The 21,913-nt window shown below is 44.9% G+C and overlaps 1 protein-coding gene across 1 annotated transcript in view; it reads right to left on the bottom strand.

Moving 5' to 3' along the window:
- The window catches only part of LOC121549204 (fibronectin type III domain-containing protein 4), a gene marked incomplete at its 3' end in the record, with an annotated part of 61,560 nt that extends 44,061 nt beyond the window's left edge, over positions 1-17,499 (bottom strand). The window contains exon 1 of the mRNA XM_045218830.1: positions 16,826-17,499. Within this exon, the coding sequence (XP_045074765.1) occupies positions 16,826-16,901 (76 nt within the window). The remainder of the gene's footprint in view (positions 1-16,825) is intronic.
- Positions 17,500-21,913: the final 4,414 nt, after the last annotated feature.

Here is a 21,913-nt window from a genome sequence, read left to right as displayed (position 1 = left end):
ACAGAGAACCACACTGAGTTACAAGAGGACCACACTGAATTACAGAGAACCACACTGAGTTACAGAGAACCACACTGAGTTACAGAGGACCACACTGAGTTACAGAGAACCACACTGAGTTACAAGAGGACCACACTGAGTTACAGAGGACCACCCTGAGTAACAAGAGGACCACACTGAGTTACAGAGAACCACCCTGAGCTACAGAGGACCACACTGAGCTACAGAGGACCACACTGAATTACAGAGGACCACACTGAGTTACAGAGAACCACACTGAATTACAGAGAACCACACTGAATTACAGAGGACCACACTGAGTTACAAGAGGACCACACTGAGTTACAAGAGGACCACACTGAATTACAGAGAACCACACTGAGTTACAAGAGGACCACACTGAGTTACAGAGAACCACACTGAATTACAAGAGGACCACACTGAGTTACAGAGAACCACACTGAGTTACAAGAGGACCACACTGAATTACAGAGAACCACACTGAGTTACAGAGGACCACACTGAATTACAGAGGACCACACTGAGTTACAGAGAACCACACTGAATTACAGAGGACCACACTGAGTTACAGAGAACCACCCTGAGCTAGAAAGGACCACACTGAGCTACAGAGGACCACACTGAATTACAGAGGACCACACTGAGTTACAGAGAACCACACTGAATTACAGAGAACCACACTGAATTAAAGAGGACCACACTGAGTTACAGAGGACCACACTGAGTTACAAGAGGACCACACTGAAATACAGAGAACCACACTGAGTTACATGAGGACCACACTGAGTTACAGAGGACCACACTGAGCTACAGAGAACCACACTGAATTACAGAGGACCACACTGAATTAGAGAGAACCACCCTGAGTTACAGAGGACCACACAGAGTTACAGAGGACCACACTGATTACAGAGGACCACACAGAGTTACAGAGAACCACACTGAGTTACAAGAGGACCACACTGAATTACAGAGAACCACCCTGAGCTACAGAGGACCACACTGAGTTACAGAGAACCACACTGAGTTACAGAGAACCACACTGAGTTACAAGAGGACCACCCTGAGCTACAGAGGACCACACTGAGTTACAGAGAACCACACTGAGTTACAGAGAACCACACTGAGTTACAAGAGGACCACACTGAGTTACAAGAGGACCACACTGAGTTACAGAGAACCACACTGAGTTACAAGAGGACCACACCGAGTTACAGAGAACCACACTGAGTTACAAGAGGACCACACTGAATTACAGAGAACCACACTGAGTTACAGAGGACCACACTGAATTACAGAGGACCACACTGAGTTACAGAGAACCACACTGAATTACAGAGGACCACACTGAGTTACAGAGAACCACCCTGAGCTAGAGAGGACCACACTGAGCTACAGAGGACCACACTGAATTACAGAGGACCACACTGAGTTACAGAGAACCACACTGAATTACAGAGAACCACACTGAATTAAAGAGGACCACACTGAGTTACAGAGGACCACACTGAGTTACAAGAGGACCACACTGAAATACAGAGAACCACACTGAGTTACATGAGGACCACACTGAGTTACAGAGGACCACACTGAGCTACAGAGAACCACACTGAATTACAGAGGACCACACTGAATTACAGAGAACCACCCTGAGTTACAGAGGACCACACAGAGTTACAGAGGACCACACTGATTACAGAGGACCACACAGAGTTACAGAGAACCACACTGAGTTACAAGAGGACCACACTGAATTAAAGAGAACCACCCTGAGCTACAGAGGACCACACTGAGTTACAGAGAACCACACTGAGTTACAGAGAACCACACTGAGTTACAAGAGGACCACCCTGAGCTACAGAGGACCACACTGAGTTACAGAGAACCACACTGAGTTACAGAGAACCACACTGAGTTACAAGAGGACCACACTGAGTTACAAGAGGACCACACTGAGTTACAGAGAACCACACTGAGTTACAAGAGGACCACACTGAGTTACAGAGAACCACACTGAGTTACAAGAGGACCACACTGAATTACAGAGAACCACACTGAGTTACAGAGGACCACACTGAATTACAGAGGACCACACTGAGTTACAGAGAACCACACTGAATTACAGAGGACCACACTGAGTTACAGAGAACCACCCTGAGCTAGAGAGGACCACACTGAGCTACAGAGGACCACACTGAATTACAGAGGACCACACTGAGTTACAGAGAACCACACTGAATTACAGAGAACCACACTGAATTAAAGAGGACCACACTGAGTTACAGAGGACCACACTGAGTTACAAGAGGACCACACTGAAATACAGAGAACCACACTGAGTTACATGAGGACCACACTGAGTTACAGAGGACCACACTGAGCTACAGAGAACCACACTGCATTACAGAGGACCACACTGAATTACAGAGAACCACCCTGAGTTACAGAGGACCACACAGAGTTACAGAGGACCACACTGATTACAGAGGACCACACAGAGTTACAGAGAACCACACTGAGTTACAAGAGGACCACACTGAATTACAGAGAACCACCCTGAGCTACAGAGGACCACACTGAGTTACAGAGAACCACACTGAGTTACAGAGAACCACACTGAGTTACAAGAGGACCACCCTGAGCTATAGAGGACCACACTGAATTACAGAGGACCACACTGAATTACAGAGAACCACACTGAGTTATAGAGAACCACACTGAGTTACAGAGAACCACACTGAGTTACAGAGAACCACCCTGAGCTACAGAGGACCACACTGAGTTACAGAGGACCACACTGAGTTACAGAGGACCACACTGAGTTACAGAGAACCACACTGAGTTACAGAGAACCACACTGAGTTACAGAGAACCACACTGAGTTACAGAGGACCACACTGAGTTACAGAGGACCACACTGAGTTACAGAGAACCACACTGAGTTACAGAGGACCACACAGAGTTACAGAGAACCACACTGAGTTACAAGAGGACCACACTGAATTACAGAGAACCACCCTGAGCTACAGAGGACCACACTGAGTTACAGAGAACCACACTGAGTTACAGAGAACCACACTGAATTACAGAGGACCATACTGAGTTACAGAGAACCACCCTGAGCTACAGAGGACCACACTGAGCTACAGAGGACCACTCTGAATTACAGAGGACGACACTGAGTTACAGAGAACCACACTGAATTACAGAGAACCACACTGAGTTACAAGAGGACCACACTGAGTTACAAAGAACCACACTGAGTTACAGAGGACCACACTGAGTTACAGAGAACCACACTGAGTTACAAGAGGACCACACTGAGTTACAGAGGACCACCCTGAGTAACAAGAGGACCACACTGAGTTACAGAGAACCACCCTGAGCTACAGAGGACCACACTGAGCTACAGAGGACCACACTGAATTACAGAGGACCACACTGAGTTACAGAGAACCACACTGAATTACAGAGAACCACACTGAATTACAGAGGACCACACTGAGTTACAAGAGGACCACACTGAGTTACAAGAGGACCACACTGAATTACAGAGAACCACACTGAGTTACAAGAGGACCACACTGAGTTACAGAGAACCACACTGAGTTACAAGAGGACCACACTGAGTTACAGAGAACCACACTGAGTTACAAGAGGACCACACTGAATTACAGAGAACCACACTGAGTTACAGAGGACCACACTGAATTACAGAGGACCACACTGAGTTACAGAGAACCACACTGAATTACAGAGGACCACACTGAGTTACAGAGAACCACCCTGAGCTAGAGAGGACCACACTGAGCTACAGAGGACCACACTGAATTACAGAGGACCACACTGAGTTACAGAGAACCACACTGAATTACAGAGAACCACACTGAATTAAAGAGGACCACACTGAGTTACAGAGGACCACACTGAGTTACAAGAGGACCACACTGAAATACAGAGAACCACACTGAGTTACATGAGGACCACACTGAGTTACAGAGGACCACACTGAGCTACAGAGGACCACACTGAGCTACAGAGGACCACACTGAATTACAGAGGACCACAATGAGTTACAGAGAACCACACTGAATTACAGAGAACCACACTGAATTACAGAGGACCACACTGAGTTACAAGAGGACCACACTGAGTTACAAGAGGACCACACTGAATTACAGAGAACCACACTGAGTTACAAGAGGACCACACTGAGTTACAGAGAACCACACTGAGTTACAAGAGGACCACACTGAGTTACAGAGAACCACACTGAGTTACAAGAGGACCACACTGAATTACAGAGAACCACACTGAGTTACAGAGGACCACACTGAATTACAGAGGACCACACTGAGTTACAGAGAACCACACTGAATTACAGAGGACCACACTGAGTTACAGAGAACCACCCTGAGCTAGAGAGGACCAAACTGAGCTACAGAGGACCACACTGAATTACAGAGGACCACACTGAGTTACAGAGAACCACACTGAATTACAGAGAACCACACTGAATTAAAGAGGACCACACTGAGTTACAGAGGACCACACTGAGTTACAAGAGGACCACACTGAAATACAGAGAACCACACTGAGTTACATGAGGACCACACTGAGTTACAGAGGACCACACTGAGCTACAGAGAACCACACTGAATTACAGAGGACCACACTGAATTAGAGAGAACCACCCTGAGTTACAGAGGACCACACAGAGTTACAGAGGACCACACTGAATTACAGAGAACCACCCTGAGCTACAGAGGACCACACTGAGTTACAGAGAACCACACTGAGTTACAGAGAACCACACTGAGTTACAAGAGGACCACCCTGAGCTACAGAGGACCACACTGAGTTACAGAGAACCACACTGAGTTACAGAGAACCACACTGAGTTACAAGAGGACCACACTGAGTTACAAGAGGACCACACTGAGTTACAGAGAACCACACTGAGTTACAAGAGGACCACACTGAGTTACAGAGAACCACACTGAGTTACAAGAGGACCACACTGAATTACAGAGAACCACACTGAGTTACAGAGGACCACACTGAATTACAGAGGACCACAATGAGTTACAGAGAACCACACTGAATTACAGAGAACCACACTGAATTACAGAGGACCACACTGAGTTACAAGAGGACCACACTGAGTTACAAGAGGACCACACTGAATTACAGAGAACCACACTGAGTTACAAGAGGACCACACTGAGTTACAGAGAACCACACTGAGTTACAAGAGGACCACACTGAGTTACAGAGAACCACACTGAGTTACAAGAGGACCACACTGAATTACAGAGAACCACACTGAGTTACAGAGGACCACACTGAATTACAGAGGACCACACTGAGTTACAGAGAACCACACTGAATTACAGAGGACCACACTGAGTTACAGAGAACCACCCTGAGCTAGAGAGGACCACACTGAGCTACAGAGGACCACACTGAATTACAGAGGACCACACTGAGTTACAGAGAACCACACTGAATTACAGAGAACCACACTGAATTAAAGAGGACCACACTGAGTTACAGAGGACCACACTGAGTTACAAGAGGACCACACTGAAATACAGAGAACCACACTGAGTTACATGAGGACCACACTGAGTTACAGAGGACCACACTGAGCTACAGAGAACCACACTGAATTACAGAGGACCACACTGAATTAGAGAGAACCACCCTGAGTTACAGAGGACCACACAGAGTTACAGAGGACCACACTGAATTACAGAGAACCACCCTGAGCTACAGAGGACCACACTGAGTTACAGAGAACCACACTGAGTTACAGAGAACCACACTGAGTTACAAGAGGACCACCCTGAGCTACAGAGGACCACACTGAGTTACAGAGAACCACACTGGAGTTACAGAGAACCACACTGAGTTACAAGAGGACCACACTGAGTTACAAGAGGACCACACTGAGTTACAGAGAACCACACTGAGTTACAAGAGGACCACACTGAGTTACAGAGAACCACACTGAGTTACAAGAGGACCACACTGAATTACAGAGAACCACACTGAGTTACAGAGGACCACACTGAATTACAGAGGACCACACTGAGTTACAGAGAACCACACTGAATTACAGAGGACCACACTGAGTTACAGAGAACCACCCTGAGCTAGAGAGGACCACACTGAGCTACAGATGACCACACTGAATTACAGAGGACCACACTGAGTTACAGAGAACCACACTGAATTACAGAGAACCACACTGAATTAAAGAGGACCACACTGAGTTACAGAGGACCACACTGAGTTACAAGAGGACCACACTGAAATACAGAGAACCACACTGAGTTACATGAGGACCACACTGAGTTACAGAGGACCACACTGAGCTACAGAGAACCACACTGAATTACAGAGGACCACACTGAATTACAGAGAACCACCCTGAGTTACAGAGGACCACACAGAGTTACAGAGGACCACACTGATTACAGAGGACCACACAGAGTTACAGAGAACCACACTGAGTTACAAGAGGACCACACTGAATTACAGAGAACCACCCTGAGCTACAGAGGACCACACTGAGTTACAGAGAACCACACTGAGTTACAGAGAACCACACTGAGTTACAAGAGGACCACCCTGAGCTACAGAGGACCACACTGAGTTACAGAGAACCACACTGAGTTACAGAGAACCACACTGAGTTACAAGAGGACCACACTGAGTTACAAGAGGACCACACTGAGTTACAGAGAACCACACTGAGTTACAAGAGGACCACACTGAGTTACAGAGAACCACACTGAGTTACAAGAGGACCACACTGAATTACAGAGAACCACACTGAGTTACAGAGGACCACACTGAATTACAGAGGACCACACTGAGTTACAGAGAACCACACTGAATTACAGAGGACCACACTGAGTTACAGAGAACCACCCTGAGCTAGAGAGGACCACACTGAGCTACAGAGGACCACACTGAATTACAGAGGACCACACTGAGTTACAGAGAACCACACTGAATTACAGAGAACCACACTGAATTAAAGAGGACCACACTGAGTTACAGAGGACCACACTGAGTTACAAGAGGACCACACTGAAATACAGAGAACCACACTGAGTTACATGAGGACCACACTGAGTTACAGAGGACCACACTGAGCTACAGAGAACCACACTGAATTACAGAGGACCACACTGAATTACAGAGAACCACCCTGAGTTACAGAGGACCACACAGAGTTACAGAGGACCACACTGATTACAGAGGACCACACAGAGTTACAGAGAACCACACTGAGTTACAAGAGGACCACACTGAATTACAGAGAACCACCCTGAGCTACAGAGGACCACACTGAATTACAGAGAACCACACTGAGTTACAGAGAACCACACTGAGTTACAAGAGGACCACCCTGAGCTACAGAGGACCACACTGAGTTACAGAGAACCACACTGAGTTACAGAGAACCACACTGAGTTACAAGAGGACCACACTGAGTTACAAGAGGACCACACTGAATTACAGAGGACCACACTGAATTACAGAGAACCACACTGAGTCACAAGAGGACCACACTGAGTTACAGAGAACCACACTGAGTTACAAGAGGACCACACTGAGTTACAAGAGGACCACACTGAATTACAGAGAACCACACTGAATTACAGAGGACCACACTGAGTTACAGAGAAACACCCTGAGCTACAGAGGACCACACTGAGCTACAGAGGACCACACTGAATTACAGAGGACCACACTGAGTTACAGAGAACCACACTGAATTACAGAGAACCACACTGAATTACAGAGGACCACACTGAGTTACAGAGGACCACACTGCGTTACAAGAGGTCCACACTGAATTACAGAGAACCACACTGAGTTACAAGAGGACCACACTGTGTTACAGAGAACCACACTGAGTTACAGAGTACCACACTGAGTTACAAGAGGACCACACTGAATTACAGAGAACCACCCTGAGCTACAGAGGACCACACTGAGTTACAGAGAACCACACTGAGTTACAGAGAACCACACTGAATTACAGAGGACCACACTGAGTTACAGAGAACCACCCTGAGCTACAGAGGACCACACTGAGCTACAGAGGACCACACTGAATTACAGAGGACCACACTGAGTTACAGAGAACCACACTGAATTACAGAGAACCACCCTGAGCTACAGAGGACCACACTGAGTTACAGAGAACCACACTGAGTTACAAGAGGACCACACTGAGTTACAGAGAACCACACTGAATTACAGAGAACCACCCTGAGCTACAGAGGACCACACTGAGTTACAGAGGACCACACTGAGTTACAGAGGACCACACTGAGTTTTCAGAGGACCACACTGAGTTTTCAGAGGACCACATTATACGCTGTAACTGTACTCTAACAAATGGCCTTGTAGAACAGAATACATGACAAGCTTGTCAGCAGCCATTTCTACTTAATCAACTCATTACTCATCTAGCCACTTACGCACTGCTTGGCAATTACCAGACATGCCAGAGAGTGCTACTACAGCAGGGTTTCCCAACCCTCTCCCCAGAGCCCCGCCAGACATTTCACATGTTAGTTTTAATCCTAAACTGGCAGTACCTGGTTCCATCAGTCAACTAATCATCAAGCCTTTGACTGATGGAATCAGGTGTGTCAGTTTATGGTTATCAAGGGAAATAAAGTATTATTTCTAACAAAGATATCTATATATATTTTCAGGATGCGATGCAGTGCCTTAGACCGCTGCGGTACTCGGGAGGCCAACCACTATCTTTTTTAAACCATGTCTATCTTTATTTCCCAAACACAATTCAAACACGATCACAATTGCTTTTTTGTCTTTTAATAATTTTAAGCATATTTTAACACAGGCTTAAAGTGGAACTGACAGCATTTTAGCAACATTAAATCTTAAAATCTGTTCATATCAGTGGAGTCTCCTCAGAGGAGGAAGGAGAGGACCATCCTCCTCAGTGACTTTCATAAAATAAAATAAAAAGTAAAACATTGAAAAAGTTATCCTTTTTAGATAAAACTATTCTAAATATAGTCAAATCTCACCAAATAATTGATTAAAACACCCTGTTTTGCAATGAAGAACAGTAGCCTCAACAGCACTCTGTAGGGTAGCACCATGGTGTAGACGGAGGACAGCTAGCTTCCGTTCCTCCTCTTCAATACAAAACCTAGGAGGCTTTTAATTCTCACCCCCTTCCATAGACTTACACAGTAATTATGACAACTTCCGGAGGACGTCCTCCAACCTATCAGAGCTCTTGCAGCATGAACTGACATGTTGTCCACCCAATCAAAGGATCAGAGAATGAATATAGTACTGAAAGCATAAGCTACAGCTAGCTAGCACTGCAGTGGAGAAGGAGAAGCGAGAGAGAGAGATTGTCATTTTTTTTCAGTTTCACTTACTTAGCTAGCAAATGCAGCTGGCTAGCTTAGTTACTCAAACACCCGGCTCAAACAGAGAGATGCTATGTTAGCTAGCTGGCTATGACTATCCAACACAACTCTGGAACTCTTCCAAGTCAAGGTAAGCTTTTGGTTTTATTAATTTATTTCCACCGGGGCCCGCCGGTGTAACTGCTTACTGACTGTACACTGTAACGTTACTGCATGATTGTAGCGGGTTTACTAACGCATTAGTTCTATTAGCTATGTTGACTAGGACGTTACTTTAGCTAATATGGTGACAAGGATGTAGGCTGTGTGTAGCGGTTATGAAATAGTTTGGAAAGGTTTTTTTGCCAGGTCACATACAACTGATGTGTTGTTCATTGAAGTCAACAAACGAAGGGAAAAGGTGAGAGGAGGAGAGTGCATAGAGGCGAGAAGGAATACAACGTGGCTGCTATGAAAGTGAACTGTGTATGCGTGATCAGGGGTGTATTCCTTCCTCCGATTCTGTTGAAAAACATTTCACTTTCACAAACTAAACGGGAATAAAAAAAACTGAATTTGTCCAATAGAAACTCTTGTTTGCAACTGTTGGACTAATGATTACACCGTAGATAAGCTAGATGCAGGCAAGAGTGTGCAAGGCGGTACTGAATGTGTCACTGTCTGTCCATATGTCACTGTCTGTCACCTCAAATTTTTCTCTCGAACCTGTGTGCACCTACGTTGTAAACTTTCATTCATAGGCTAGGTTGTAGCAACCTCATGATGGGTATAGAGAAAATGTGAGTATCATGTAGTAGCCTAAACCTATCGACGTTACGTTGAACTGGGTGAATGGAATATGAATGATAGTCGTCCAACATGCTGTAATAGAAATAAGTCCATGATCATGAGAAAAAAAAATTGTCCTCCCTCATCATAAACGGCACTGACCGCCACTGGTTCATATACACCACCACAACTGAGTTACAGTTCATATAAGGAAATCAGTCAATTGAAATTAATTCATTAGGCCCTAATCTATGGATTTCACAAGACCGGGCAGGGGTGCAGCCATGGGTGGGCCTGGGAGGGCATAGGCCCACCCACTGGGGAGCCAGGCCCAGCCAATCGGAATTAGTTTTTTTCCCTGCACATAAAGGCTTTATTACAGACAGAAATACTCCTGTTTCATCAGCTGTCCGGGTGGCTGGTCTCAGACGATGCCGCAGGTGAGGAAGCCGGATGTGTGGGTCCTGGGCTGGCGTGGTTACACGTGGTCTGAGGTTTTGAGGCCGGTTGGACATTCCTCCAAATTCTCTAAAACAACATTTGAGGCGGCTTATGGTAGAGAAATGAACATTAAATTCTCTGGCAACAACTCTGGTGGACATTCCTGCAGTCAGCATTCCAATTGCATGCTCCCTCAAAACTTGAGACATCCGTGGCATTGTGTTGTGTGACAAAACTGCACATTTTAGAGTGGCATTTTATTGTCCACAGCACAAGGTGCACCTGTGTAATGATCATGATGTTTGATCAGCTTCTTGATATGCCACACCTGGTCAGGTGGATGGAGAAATGCTCACTAACAGGGACGTAAACAATCCTCACTAGCATCATGCTGGTATAATTCAAAGCGTAAATGATTGTTTGTCTCAACACTGGTAAATTTCCACCTGAGACAATGGTTAACAGTGAACATGGCTTAACACCTTTCTGTGGTTAGGCTGACGCCTTGTCACAAAGCCACTGTCTTGATGATACAGAGGTTGTTGATTCTGCTCACCCCAAGTCTTTAGTGTCACACAATAACACTAGAGCTAACATTAACATAAATACCGGTGACACAATGGTGTGGGGGGTAAGGAACAGGTGGAAACGCCCCATAACAACCCTATTTCTCTTCTCAGTTTCGCACCATTCGGACGGAGAAGATCAACCCAAGGTTATTTAGCCTATTATAACCCCTGCTGATGCCTCCTGTTCGTGTGTGTGTGTGTGTGTGTGTGTGTGTGTGTGTGTGTGTGTGTGTGTGTGTGTGTGTGTGTCAGTTTTGTATTCTGCACAGGGACTCTACCGTGGGGCAAGTGACCATGGTGACATTGCAGATGTCGGTGAGTCGGGTGACACAGTCGAGGGAAATGACCTTGTTTCTGACACCATTTTGGACCACGTCTTGTCGTATTCCTTCCTGTCTTGTCGTATTCCTTCCTGTCTACATTTCTACAGTAGCCTGATAGACGGGTTAGCTGACAACGTCACGAAAAATATGATGCTCACGCTTCAATGGTGCAGAAGTCTGTGTGTTGTGACTCTGGATGGCCAGACTGCTACAATGAAAGGAGCTTGTTTCAGTTCGTTTTTATCTTGTTCTTGATACCGTGTCTTGTTTTGAGGTGTTTTGACTGATATGGCTCAAATTAGCCAGGTAGCTAAACCAACAACTGTAACAATGTGTTGTGCAAATGTGTGCAAATGTATTTATGTTTTCAGTAAACATTGGAGATGAAATATAGTTTAAATGTTGTCAACAATCTAAGCCAACCCCGTCTGTTCTGCCTCCATAGTTGCACACGCGTTGGTTTTGTTGTTAAACAACCAACCCGTCTATGAGCAGACCTCACTTTATTCAGAGACCAAATTCCACTTTTCTCTATGGTGGCACAGTCTGGCTGGATGTGAAATGTCGGACATGATTTGACCTGTTAGCTAGCTGCAACACTGATAGGTGGGCCTAGAGCGAACCATTCATTTATACATTATTTTCCCACTGTAACAGATATTTCACGCATTAAATTCTTCATCTATTCATTGCTGTCATGCAATTTAATCTTTCAAATAAAACTCAATGGGGAACTATAAAACTTAACACAAGTCATTTATTTTCTGTTTGCTGTTCAAATTAATATGGGACGGACTGTAAATCCCAACGGTCTCGTTTCTGCTTTGATGACAATAGGCAACATTCCTGCCACAGCTATTTCATCATCCAGGCCCATTTGCAACGACCCCATTCATGAGAGTCCTAATTGTTATTTTAATGGTATTCTGGATTTTGATGGCTCTGAGAATTTCCTTTTCCCGCGGAGATTTAACATCAATGCGCGTTTTCAGGTTCCAAAAATTCTTCCATTTAAGAATGATGGAGGCCACTGTGTTCTTGGGGAACTTCAATGCTGCAGAAATGTTTTTATTTTTTTGTACCCTTCCCCAGGTCTGTGCCTCGACACAACCCGATCGAACATCTCTGGAGAGACCTGAAAATAGCTGTGCAGCGACGCTGCCCATCCAACCTGACAGAGTTACTTTACAGCTACTCTGTAGGCTATCCTATCTAGGTTAGCCTACTTGCTTGCTCTCCATAGGATACCTTTTAGTGGCCACACTTTTCACGCAGGGGGGGCACCTTTATTTAACCAGGTAAGCCAGTTAAGAACAAGTTCTCATTTACAACTGCGACCTGGCCAAGATAAAGCAAAGCAGTGCGATGAAAAACAACAACAACACAGAGTTACATATGGGGGTACAAAACAAAACATGAAGTCAAAAATAAAGTCAAAAATACAACAGCAAGGGAGCGTGAACAGGGCGGGACCAAAGTTGGGGAAAACGGAACATTTTCTGCATTCTTATTACCACTCATCCACGCCAGGCATGTGCTTCTTCATCTGTTCGCGGCAGTGCATGATAGGCTACTGGACTGGTCAAGAATCGCCCAAAGACGCTGTTTCTAGGGACCATTTGTAATAGGCTATAGGCCATGGGGTAAGCTATTGAAGAATTTGATGGACTATTATAGGACTATTTCCGTGCCCTGGACAGTGGACTGTGACGAAGCGGGAATCGCGGTCTTGTCATAAACGCGCATTATTTATAAATTGTTTAGGGTGTTCATGTTTCTCATGTGGGTCTAGGCCCTAGTAAATCAGTTCTACAACATGTATATATTGCTGTTCCTTTTTGCGTTCGCCAGTAGGCCTATCATCAGAATTTACTGTGTCTAAAAAAGCCTCATCATGTGTCGATGAAATGTTTGTTTGGAAAGGTATTTCCTGCCAGAATATGCGGCCATTTGGCCTACCGTTCTGTCTAGCCTCAGAGTGCACAGATTCATCGCAACACTCACAAAATATAATCTCTATTTATTTAATTCAATTTAAGGTTTCCTTGCTTCACATTTCCCGCATTGTGTCGGAGGTCGGTGTGTCTGTGTCAGTCAATCTGCTATGGTTGACCATTCCTATATCCTAGGCCCGAGACTATCACTTTGTTTTATGAGAAAATACTTCTGTTACACATATACAGTGCCTTCAAAGAGTATTTACACAGCTTGACTTTCTCCACATTTTGTTGTGTTAGAGGCTGATTTTAAAATGGATTACATTTTGATTTTGTGTCACTGGTCTACAAACAATACCCCATAATGTCAAAGTGGATTTAAAAAATATATTTTATTTGACAAATTAATTAAAAATGAAATGGCTGAAATGTCTTGCGTCAATAAGTATTAAACCCCTTTGTTATGGCAAGCCTGAATACTTTTTAAAGATGACTGGCAAAAGTATCAAACAACATAACACTTAATAATAATAATAATAATAATGCTCATTTAGGCTTCATTAAATTTTGTGAAGATGTCATTTTCTGGCCACAGAATGCAAGGATGACATCACTTCAGGGCGAAAAGAACAATGACTTACTACAAGGAACACAAGCTACAGACATGACTTACTGCAAGGAACACAAGCTACAGACATGACTTACTGCAAGGAACACAAGCTACAGACATGACTTACTGCAAGGAACACAAGCTACAGACATGACTTACTGCAAGGAACACAAGCTACTGCCATGACTTACTGCAAGGAACACAAGCTACAGACATGACTTACTGCAAGGAACACAAGCTACTGCCATGACTTACTGCAAGGAACACAAGCTACAGACATGACTTACTGCAAGGAACACAAGCTACAGACATGACTTACTGCAAGGAACACAAGCTACTGCCATGACTTACTGCAAAGGAACACAAGCTACAGACATGACTTACTGCAAGGAACACAAGCTACTGCCATGACTTACTGCAAGGAACACAAGCTACAGACATGACTTACTGCAAGGAACACAAGCTACAGACATGACTCACTGCAAGTAACACAAGCTACAGACATGACTTACTGCAAGGAACACAAGCTACAGACATGACTTACTGATGGGAACACAAGCTACTGCCATGACTTACTGCAAGGAACACAAGCTACAGACATGACTTACTGCAAGGAACACAAGCTACTGCCATGACTTACTGCAAGGAACACAAGCTACAGACATGACTTACTGCAAGGAACACAAGCTACAGACATGACTCACTGCAAGTAACACAAGCTACAGACATGACTTACTGCAAGGAACACAAGCTACAGACATGACTCACTGCAAGTAACACAAGCTACAGACATGACTTACTGCAAGGAACACAAGCTACAGACATGACTTACTGCAAGGAACACAAGCTACAGACATGACTTACTGCAAGGAACACAAGCTACAGACAGGACTTACTGCAAGGAACACAAGCTACAGACATGACTTACTGCAAGGAACACAAGCTACAGACATGACTTACTGCAAGGAACACAAGCTACTGCCATGACTTACTGCAAGGAACACAAGCTACAGACATGACTTACTGCAAGGAACACAAGCTACAGACATTAGATCAGAAATTAAACAAATGACACTGGCATGATTTGAGAAGACACTTGTAAATCTGGGCAATAAACACATATGTCAATAATGATTACTCGTACGCCGATGATGAGATATGGTCTAGCTTGCTAACTAACATACTGTATCAAGGATACTAAATCTACCTGGACCAAAATATTACTGTAGATCATTTTATTATGTATTATTTAGCAGTTGAATAAAGAAAGGTTTGGAAAAACAGGGAAACCTTTGCCTGTCACCTTTAATGACAGTCTCTTCATAAGGAGATCGTATAGGAGCTTCCTCACATCAATGCCTGGTTAGTAAGATATATTAAGGTGAGTAATTCAGTAACCATGTGTTAATAATCACTGGCTAATTAGGAACAGGTTATAGGTTACTTATAAAAGTTGAAGTAAACAATCAGGTCATTAAAATATGCCAGATATGAGTCTGAATCATTTGTGATTACTTGATAACAATTCAGCACAACATGGTGCAGCAAATACAGCTGCACCCACAGCATTAACCCCCCATCCTACCCACAGAATTAACCCACCAACCTACCCACAGCATTAACCCACCAACCTACCCACAGCATTAACCCACCACCTACCCACAGCCTTAACCCACCACCTACCCACAGCCTTAACCCACCAACCTACCCACAGCATTAACCCACCAACCTACCCACAGCATTAACCCACCACCTACCCACAGCCTTAACCCACCACCTACCCACAGCCTTAACCCACCAACCTACCCACAGCATTAACCCACCAACCTACCCACAGCATTAACCCACCACCTACCCACAGCCTTAACCCACCAACCTACCCACAGCATTAACCCACCAACCTATCCACAGCATTAACCCACCAACCTACCCACAGCATTAACCCACCAACCTACCCACAGCATTAACTCCACCACCTACCCACAGCCTTAATCCACCAACCTACCCACAGCATTAACCCACCAACCTATCCACAGCATTAACCCACCAACCTACCCACAGCATTAACCCACCAACCTACCCACAGCATTAACCTACCAACCTATCCACAGCATTAACCCACCAACCTACCCACAGCCTTTAACCCACCAACCTACCCACAGCATTAACCCACCAACCTATGCACAGCATTAAACCACCAACCTACCCACAGCATTAACCCACCAACCTACTCACAGCATTAAACCACCAACCTATCCACAACATTAACCCACAAACCTATCCACAGCATTAACCCACCAACCTACCCACAGCATTAAACCACCAACCTATCCACAACATTAACCCACCAACCTACCCACAGCATTTACCCACCAACCTACCCACAGCCTTTAACCCACCAACCTACCCACAGCATTAACCCACCAACCTATCAACAGCATTAACCCACTAACCTACCCACAGCTACAGCGCATATGTCTGCACCCACAGCATTTACCCACCAACCTACCCACAGCCTTTAACCCACCAACCTACCCACAGCATTAACCCACCAACCTATCCACAGCATTTACCCACCAACCTATCCTCCACGGGGACTGCGCATACAATGTCCCCATGTGCAGTTGGATATTATATTTTGACACAGTGATTGAGAGAGGATTGCTAGAAACAGTTAATTAGAGACTATAACCAAACATATTCTATATTCACTTACTTGCTCTGACCAAGAACATGTCGCTGGCGAAGAGCAACAGGATCACACAGTTCACAAACACCAGCACACAAGACATGGCTTGGTGTTTTAGTCTTCTCAGATCTATAGATCAAAATGTATAGATGTCCGATATTCAAGCACCCACTTGTAGGCTACTTAATGAGTTCAATTCATAGCATATTGCATTTTTTTAAAACTATTAATTTCCCGAATCATCCCTTATTATCCAAGCGACCATCGAAACCGTTGAGTCGAAGTATTCAGAGTAGATCAATTAACTTCAGGTATGTGACAAAAGAGATCATATTGACGAACATTTTGTCAACACTTCCCGGTACATTCATGTCCACAATAATCCCATATGTATTCCTTAACCATCACACCGACTTCTCTCCTTTCTCAAACCGCGGTACCCAAATGGAATCTCACGGCGTTCTGATGACTCCGATCTTACTCCAAGGCTTTTAAAGGAGGCTTCTTAGAAATCGAAAGTTTATGCCTGTGATTCTCAATCTCCTATTATGTGAGTTCGTCGTGCCTCTCGTGGTCAGTGCATATAGGCTACAGGTAACCTGTGACTGAACACGAGGTCCCTGAGGGGACGCGTTGAGAAGGTTCCGCGCTCTGAAACTATAGAACAGACAGCGCCTTGGGCAGCAGGCAGCGCGCCTCTCTCTCTGGTGGCCAGCACTGCTTTCTGATTATTTATTCATGTTGATCTGTCATTCTGCAGTGCCTCTCTCTCTCTCTCTCTCTCTCTCTCTCTCTCTCTCTCTCTCTGTCTCTGTCTCTCTCTCTCTCCCTGCTTCAATGGAATTCTAAAGACCACAGCCTTTTTTATAGCAGCCTTTTTTTTTATAGCACTTGGCACAACCATGTACAATTGGAGCATGTGTTTAATTCGAGATTATAGTAAATTGACGCTCTATATCGGATGATGACCAGTGAGTGATTGTATTTGTTCTTGCTGTGTAATGGGCTCTCGCTCACAGCGAGCTCTTTTTTTTTTCTAGGGAGATGTCAAATGAAACCGTGTTCACCGCAATATGATTTAGCGAGACGCATGTAGGATAGCGAAAGCCTAATAATCACAGTGTTTAGAACTACAGTGCGAACATTTTTTGCTGTCACGTCTGAACGTAACAACCTGTTTCTGTTTCTCTCCCTCGAGCCATAGTTTTTATTTATTTACGCAAAATCCTCCTCCATGCATGGAATTAAATCGTTCGTGTGAAATTCGGTGTATAGTCCTCAATACAAACTATTTTTTTTTTTTTTTTACTCCACCTGTCATATCATTATTGAAATTATTGGCAATGATTCCTTTCAAGAATCATACCTATTATGTAGTCTCAGACAGATCCACAGCCATGTATTTAGATATATGCCTCTGGCCAGACACAAATTGCGTTTTTGGATTGTCTGTGGGCGTGGTGGTTATAGCGGCTGCATGGGTGGGTGCGTGTCTCTCTCAGCTCACGTTGCACACACGCACACCATTCATTACATTAGGAGTTAGTAGCCTAACCCTCTGATGCATGTTTAATGGGAAACGTGCGGTTCCTCCGAAGTTGTAGGCTAACGTGGAGGCAGGATTTTAGCCTAAGGATGAAGAAGAAAAAAAAGTTGCTCATTTTCTTCCACAGCCTGAGGCTACATGCTATCCTATCCCAGTCTCAGCAAATGTGTGATGAAAGCCGACACAGTGCATGGTCACGATAACTCGTATTAATAATTGGCTGCATCCATTCATCGTAGGCCTAGGACTGATTTGAGGTCCATATCTAATGCCTCTGTAGCTAGCCTGTTGGGTGTTGCGAGCAGCACATCATGCAGTAAATTCCCTTTTGAAAACTGTCTCTCCAAAAGCTGAAAAGTGCGGTAATGCACACAAAATGTACAGTAACCTATGAATGTACCTCATGTTTTAGGCCTACCTCATTTGCCTATTAATCAGTTTGAATATCGACATTTGAATGTTTTTATTCTATCAGCATAGATGGGGTTAAATTGAACTCAGAATTCCGTTGACCAGATTGGCACATTCAACAAATCTCTGATCTAACAAAGTGGATATTCATCAAATCCGTCATGATTTATGGACAGTGAGGGGAAAAAAAGTATTTGATCCCCTGCTGATTTTGTACGTTTGCCCACTGACAAAGAAATGATCTGACCTCCTCCCTATAGGCTGTCTCACCATTGTCGGTGATCAGGCCTACCACTGTTGTGTCATCAACAGTGGTAGGCGGGGCGGCAGGTAGCTTAGTGGTTAAGAGCGTTGTGCCAGTAACTGAAAGGTCGCTGGTTCTAATCCCCGAGCCGACTAGGTGAAAAATCTGTCGATGTGCCCTTGAGCAAGGCACTTAACCCTAATTGCTCATGTAAGTCGCTCTGGATAAGAGCGTCTGCTAAATGACGTAAATGTAAATCAGCAAACTTAATGATGGTGCTGGAGTCGTGTTTGGCCATGCAGTCGTGGGTGAACAGGGAGTACAGGAGGGGACTAAGCACGCACCCCTGAGGTGCCCCAGTGTTGAGGATCAGTGTGGCAGATGTGTTGTTGCCTACCCTTACCACCTGGGGGCAGCCTGTCAGGAAGTTTAAGATCCAGTTGCAGAGGGAGGTGTTTAGTCCCAGGGTCCTTAGCTTAGTGATGAGCTTTGAGGGCACTATGGTGTTGAATGCTGAACTGTAGTCAATGAACAGCATTCTCACATAGGTGTTCCTTTTGTCCAGGTGGGAGAGGGCAGTGTGGAGTGCGATTGAGATTACGTCTCAATCGATGGTGCTGTCATGCATGCTTCAGTGTTGCTTGCCTCGAAGCGAGCATAAAATGCATTTAGCTCGTCTGGTAGGCTCGTGTCACTGGGCAGCTCGCGGCTGGGTCTCCCTTTGTAGTCCGTAATAGTTTGCAAGCCCTGCCTCATCCGACGAGAGTCAGAGCCGGTGTAGTAGGATTCAATCTCAGTCCTGTATTGACGCTTTGCCTGTTTGATGGTTCATCTGAGGGCATAGCGGGATTTCTTATAAGCGTCCGGATTAGAGTCCCGCTCCTTGAAAGCTGCAGCTCTAGCCTTTAGCTCGCTGCGGATGTTGCCTGTAATCCATGGCTTCTGGTTGGGATATGTACGTACGGTCACTGTGGGGACGACGTCGTCGATGCACTTATTGATGAAGCCGGTGACTGAGGTGGTATACTCCTCAATGCCATTGGATGAATCTCGGAACATATTCCAGTCTGTGCTAGCAAAACAGTCCTGTAGCGTAGCATCTGCGTCATCTGATCACTTCCGTATTGAGCGAGTCACTGGCACAAAGCAAGGTCCATACAGAATTGGTTTGTCGAGATCGTTTTAAATTGTCATGCTACTTTACACGGTTGCTAAAGTAATCGTCCCGCAATCCCTTCTCAAAGTCAAGGTATGAGTCGAGAAATCTGCCTACTTTCCTCGAATGTATGTAATGTCATGATTCCAAAGCTATACGATACTACAGATGGCAAGTTAATTATCTCACATCTCGGAAAATATTTGTAATGTTTTACCCATCTCCTCAAAAGTATCTCTACCTAAGATAGGCCAAAGCCTGTCATTTCCAATGGGAGCAAATGAATCATAGTGGGCAGAACAAGCAAGGAGGTGGTCAGAGCCAAGCACGAGCTAGTGAGATCCTATTGGAGCGTTCTAGCACTTATTTGCATATTTCCGTTATGGAACGCCTACCCTGTAAAGTGCGCGTGACTCAATAACTCAATTCACCCTTGCACTCCTTCTAAACACCATTAAAAAAAACTTTGACAAAGTGTAAAGTCTACAAAACGCAGTCCACTCTGTTTGTTACAGATTACAGTTTTGGAAACAGAAAACTGTATGGAGATCAAATGTTTAATTGACAATAAAATTAGCAGAATGTCTGCCAAAATCCATCTAGCTCCATCATCTCCCACTGCCGGCCACTGGGCTTCCTCTCATCACCATATTTGGTAGTGAATGGAAACGCCAACCGGACGCTTCACATTTATACATCCAGTGAAATATCTGGCTCATCGTTCTATCTCTGGTTCCCGGTATTTCCATGGTAGCTCTTGGTGATGCCATGTTTCAAAACAACTTTTATGTGTGGCTGTATACACGTATTCATCGTTTGTTGGGGTATTGATCTGTGGAAAGTTTCTACCATCAATATCAGCCAGCAGGATGCTAATAGAGCTTTTCTTATATATGGATGTTGTCATGGTTTCTATGCGCTCAACATCATCAACCTTCTGGGCACCTGCCGTTCAGTGGAGACGCAAAAACTAAAGCAGGAAGCACCAGTGACTCGGTCAATAAAAAAGTGGTCAGATGAAGCAGATACTAAGCTACAGGACTGTTTCGCTAGCACAGACTGGAATATGTTCCTGGATTATTCCAGATGGCATTGAGGAGTACACCACATCAGTCACTGGCTTCATCAATAAGTGCATCGATGACGTCGTCCCAACAGTGACTGTACGTACATACCTCAACCAGAAGCCATGGATTACAGGCAACATCCGCACTGAGCTTTCAAGGAGCGGGAATCTAACCCGGAAGCTTATAAGAAATCCCGCTATGCCTTCCGACGAACCATCAAACAGGCAAAGCGTCAATACAGGACTAAGATTAAATCGTACTACACCGGCTCCGACGCTCGTCGGATGTGGCAGGGCTTGCAAACTATTACAGACTACAAAGGGAAACACAGCCGCGAGCTGCCCAGTGACACAAGCCTACCAGATGAGCTAAATTACCTCTATGCTCGCTTCGAGGCAAGTAACACTGATACATGCGTGAGAGCATCAGCTGTTCCGGATGACTGTGTGATCACGCTCTCCTTGGCCGATGTGAGTAAGACCATTAAACAGGTCAACATTGACAAGGCCGCAGGGCCAGACAGATTACCAGGACGTGTAGTCCGAGCATGCACTGACCAATTGGCAAGTGTCTTCACTGACATTTTCAACATGTCCCTGACTGAGTCTGTAATACCAACATGTTTCAAGCAGACCACCATAGTCCCTGTGCCCAAGAACACTAAGGTAACCTGCCTAAATGACTACAGAAC

Source organism: Coregonus clupeaformis, unplaced genomic scaffold (assembly GCF_020615455.1).
Source record: "Coregonus clupeaformis isolate EN_2021a unplaced genomic scaffold, ASM2061545v1 scaf1837, whole genome shotgun sequence".
NCBI lineage: Eukaryota > Metazoa > Chordata > Actinopteri > Salmoniformes > Salmonidae > Coregonus > Coregonus clupeaformis.
This window is presented reverse-complemented; position numbering and strand designations above follow the sequence as displayed.